The sequence below is a fragment of the Atta cephalotes genome, assembly GCF_000143395.1.
Source record: "Atta cephalotes unplaced genomic scaffold scaffold00003, whole genome shotgun sequence".
NCBI classification, from domain to species: Eukaryota; Metazoa; Arthropoda; class Insecta; order Hymenoptera; family Formicidae; genus Atta; species Atta cephalotes.
In genome coordinates, this window is record NW_012130067.1 from 5,894,593 (window position 1) to 5,899,995 (window position 5,403).

The 5,403-nt window shown below is 34.3% G+C and overlaps 1 protein-coding gene across 1 annotated transcript in view; it reads left to right on the top strand.

Moving 5' to 3' along the window:
* LOC105625599 (transmembrane and TPR repeat-containing protein 1-like) overlaps window positions 1-5,403 on the top strand; it is a 31,130-nt gene that overhangs the window by 16,859 nt on the left and 8,868 nt on the right. Inside the window, exons 5-6 of the mRNA XM_012206920.1 lie at window positions 1,919-2,118; window positions 2,306-2,441. Of these exons, the coding sequence (XP_012062310.1) occupies window positions 1,919-2,118; window positions 2,306-2,441 (336 nt within the window). The remainder of the gene's footprint in view (window positions 1-1,918; window positions 2,119-2,305; window positions 2,442-5,403) is intronic.

Here is a 5,403-nt window from a genome sequence, read left to right on the forward strand (position 1 = left end):
ATTATATATATATATATATATATATATATATATATATATATAAAAGCCTCTTATTTGCTAGCAATATTAATAATTATTTGTTACATTGACGAATTAATTTACAATCGTAATGAATCGATCGTTTTTTTTAACAAATATCATTTGTTCCTATAACAAAATCATTTCTCTCAGTGTACTCTTGAAAATGTTCCGATTTCGTTCAATTTCTATTACTTTTATTTCTTAAATATATCGTTAATGTGATATACAGAATAAAGATCCCCAATCATTTTCTTCAATATCTCTATTTATCAATTTTTAAGAAAATGAAAAGAATTACAAAAATTACAAAAATTCTAGTAAGATATAATTACAAATATACATAAAAAGGACTTCAAGGACTTTAGAGATAAACTTTAGGAAATAGTAACTTTCCCCAAAAGAATCAACTTTTGTTAAGGAATCTGTGTCTTTTTCCCAACGAATTTATAAAAAAACTACATGTTCTTGCTTAAACTGTAAGATACACAATCAATCGCGCGGTAGCATTGCGCGTGACGTCTGACAATACTAATCCATATGTTTGCTTTTCTGTTAGTTTTTTGCAAAAACAAAATTAAAGGAAGTGAACTATCATTGTCAAATGCCATATACAACTGGATGCAAAGCTCTTTAAAATGTATCGGAATTTAAAATGTATCGGAATGTACAGGTTTCTTAATGAAAACTGATTCTTTTAATGCTCTATCCTTTGAAATTTATCCTCGAGGGGTCTTGAAACACACTCTGTATTATATATTTTTAAAATATACTTTTATTGCGCACACGTATCCATTTATGTACAAATTTAATTTTTGTCTTCAAACGTTTTGTCTTTCCGTATTGCATGACATATAAAATAATTCTCACCGTCCAGAGTTGATTTATGTGAAGATTAGCAAATATAATGGCATAGAACATAATAAATGATAAATTTATGAAAAAACTTACTATGGAAATATTTTCATATTTAGGTAATCTAAAACGTATTTAAAATAAATTAAACGTATACATATAAATGGATGTACGTTCAGGATGAATGCTCTTTTATCAATTAATATTTCTCTTTTCCATTAGATGAAATAGTTGATGGAACGATAGTCATAAAAAGCATCACTCAAACTACGGGCGTAAACAGTAAAAACGGTATTGTCGATCAGCATTATTGGCGTTGGCATTCTCTGACAATTACCGAGTCTTTTGTCGGCGTAAAGTCGATTACATGAAAGCGCACGACTATAATTCAACCGGACGCGTTCGCGAAATTGCCGTTCAATTTGTACAGGAACGCCAAATTTATCGTGGTACCTTGTCCGTTGGTCTTTTCAACGTCGAACCTTTACCAGCCTATCAACCTACTTTGAAATATGTAGCAGTTTTGTCGAACAATAAAGCAATGCAAGCAAGAAATAAATATATCCATAACAGTAGTTATACCAACGATATTGAGTGATTAAATATTCGAACGATATGTATGGAATTTATAATTAATGCTAATTGGAATCGAATTGTTCGTTATTAATTAAGAATAATAAATGACAATCTTCCAATTACATTACATTTCTTTACTTATTTATTACGTTCTATTAAAATTGTTCGATTATTATTTATGTATCTATAATACGCTGAAACATTTTAAAATATCATTTATTTCATTCCATACAGAAAACAATTATAAAATTTATTATAACAGAATTAAATTAGTTAAGAATTTATATATAAAAATTTATATACTAAAAGTTGTCCGTATTAACCCAAGTAGCAAAATGATGCCGAATGATGTTTTGACAGCGACTTTATAACATCAATAAAACGTCATTAAAATGACACCTTGCTACGTTTCGTAACGTCTAAACGTGTTTGTATATGATATTTTACATTCGTAAAATTTTGCTTTTAGAAGAACGAATCGCACTGAACAGTGCATTGAGATGCTGAGGAGATGCGTATCGCTGGATCCAGCATACGCACCGGCATTTAGAGTTCTAGCGAGAATCGCTACCGGTCCTGCAACAGGCGAGCTCCTGAGGCACGTAATTCATCTTCAACCACGAAACCCGGACGCTCTCGCTGAGTATGCTTACTGGTTATACAAGAACGGTGAGTTGCTAAATGAAATAAGCTTAGAGTAGCAAGTGGAAGACCTTCAAATTCCCGGGTAGGAGAAGCACTACTTGTCGACAAAAGTAGAACAATCTCGTCAGAGTTACCTGCAGTTACCAAGCAGTTCGCATGATCGCAACCCTAAATTTACACTCGCGGCACAAACTTGCTTCGTCTCTTTCAGGCAAATGGTTGCCCTCACTCCGATACTATTTCAAAGCGATGGAGATCTTTCCGTCGCACAAACCATCGCTTATTGGTACGCTCAGGATTTTGAGGTCGCGAGGTCAGTGGTCTAGAGTACACCAGCTCATCATCAGGTGAGCATTTACATTCTATGTGCATGTATTATATCGTTGAACATACAAAGTCACCATTACAAATTAGAAAATTGCCTCGACCTGCGCTATAGGGTTATTACGAGAATAATAAGAGAATATAATGAGAAACTCTATAATGTTATTATATGAGTACTCTATAAGATTACCTATTGAGAAGCCTGTACGAAAATAGTATCCATATAATGCTTTCTTCCACGTATCTAATCATTCGCACAACAAAAACGTTGAAATGAGTGAAAGAATCACATCAAAGCAATTTCCTCGGATTACTTAAAACAGCATCGAATATACACTCTGGAGAATATCGCCGCAGTTCGGGTTACGCAACGTAATGTCCGAATTTGTAATTTCCTCGGCAGCATTGCGAGATCGTGTACAAACACGGGCTTTTCCGCATGTTACGAATTCCGTGCATGCGACGAAGCGTGGCTCCGTTGCGCGGAAATCCTTTCAATTTCAGATGGGCTTTACAGCGTTGCGCGAATCGAGCAGCGGGCTTATTCGCGCGGCAAGTACTCGGTACGTTAGCGCTCACGTCAATTTGCAATCAATGAACGAATTCAATTTTTTTCCAGCGATCTCTCTGAACTCGATCTTCGTTCTGCGCGGATTGATTAAAAATTCCACGTGATTTTCGCGAGAAGTATATATCGAAGAATAAAATTAAAAAATTAAAAAAAAGAAGAAAAAAAAAACGAAAATAGATTCGATACTGTCTCGATGGTCGAATTTGGCCGTTTATGTACGCGGCACACATCTACGTGCACACGTAGATTATACGATAACGGGCGCGCAAGCGGCTGGTCCCCATGTTTTCGCTGTGACTGCCATCACCCCATCGCCCATTTTTCCACCCTCACATTGTAATCCTCCCGCGTCCCGCTGTGTGCAAATAGCGCCTATAAAACACGCACGGTAAATTTGCCAGCGACGATTCGCGCTGTTTTTATAGTTGGTGTTCTCTCTCACTCTCACTCTCATTCACTTATCCTCTCTTTCTCTCTTTCTCTCTTTCTCTCTCTTTCTATTTCGACGGGCTTGCCAACAACGAAGTGCCGCGGTGGCGAATCGTCGTCCGAACGTATACGAATTTTGCAGTGCCAGAGATAGGCACGTAGGCGTGGCCCAGAGTATGTAGGAGCAATGCGGCGAAAGGGGGTTAAAATTTTGGAGAAACAACGCTCGGAGAGGCGCCGGCGGACAGGCGGTCGAGCAGCGAGAATCATTCTCTCCCTCTCTCTTTTCCTCTCTGTGTTGCTACCACACGAAATTTCAATATGCATCGTTTGACAGATGTGGCGCATATCGCTCGGATTTTAAATGCAAATATAAATCTTCTCGCAGCCCGTAACGGAATGGTGGGGTGAAGGGCATAAAGTATACAGTTGTGTAGGATGGCTGAAGAAAAACAGAAAAACTTTAGACAGTCCATTTTATACGAGATCTAGATAATTATCATTTTTATGAGTTCTAAATAAATATAAAATAACAGAAAATAAATAATTGTCCTGCTATCTGCAGGAACTCGGATCAAATTGGACCAAAATCGGAACCGAAAATTGTTTCGAAACCCTTTTTTTTAGTGAAATGAAATCAAAACAGTACCCAAATTTTGTATAAAAGTTTATAATATCGAAACCGTATAATATTGTAACTGAACCAGTAAAATTGTATGATATTTTTCAATTCTTTTTTCAGTACTTAATCTTTGAATTTTAATCTTGTTCTTAAACTTTATTCTGCTCGTTCCTTCGCCCAAATCATCAATGTTCAATCCAATATCACCATCATCAGTTCTCTTAACAACTGGAATTCAAATATTATACCTCATATGATATAAGGAATCTGGCGAAATCGCGAGATATGTTTAATGTAAGATACTAGCATTTTTTTTCAAATTTTTCATATTTTTTCACATTTTTTTTGCAAAAATTTATTCCAAATCATGCAATTCAAGAATACATATGTAGATTTTATGTAATAAATGAGATTTATCTATCTACATAAGAATAAAATAAGTTGTAAGAAAGGATTGAGAGAAATATATATTTGAAATAATATTTACGTAATTTTTGTTCATAATCACGTGATCAGATTGACACTTTTTCTTTAACTTGTCTAGATTGAACGGATGAACACGATCTCTCTCTTTTTCTCTTTCTTCTTCCTCTCCCCCTCCCTCTCCTTAATAGAATAAATTTTAAGAATAAATAGAATAAAACGAGTAAGTAGAACAGAAAAAATCATAATTTTTACCATTTCGATTTTCTTTACTAGTAAAAAATTAATGAAATTGAAACTGGAACATTTATTTAATATTTTATTAAACCAGAACCAGAATCGAATCAAAAAAACCTTTTAGACCGGATCTCTGGCTATCTGTTATATTTATATTCATTAAAATTTCGTACAATGAGTTATTTTACACGTAAATTCGCAAATGTTATATATACATAACATAATCCAAAGTAATTTTTTCTTACAGGAACTATTTTATATTTAATATCCTTACTATTTGCGTTTTTTTTTCTTAGAGATCTCAGTGCCGGTATTCTGTAATTCTTAACGATAATTCGTTACTGTTATATTATTGTTATTGCATAGCGTTTGTTATTATACATATACACAAAAATATAATACATATTTAGAATAACTATATGGATATTGTCGTTAAGAGCTACAGCATAAGGATCCAGATGAATAATTTGCGTTTGTATATTTCTATTTAAAAAGGAATATATAAAACTATTATAAACTTATCATTTTATCGCACCATTGATTAATTCGCCGTGCATTTTATGGGAGCATGATATTTTTAACCTACATATTATTGATAATGAACACACACACACACACACACACACACACACACACACACACACACACACACACACACACACACACACACACACACACACACACACACACACACACACACACA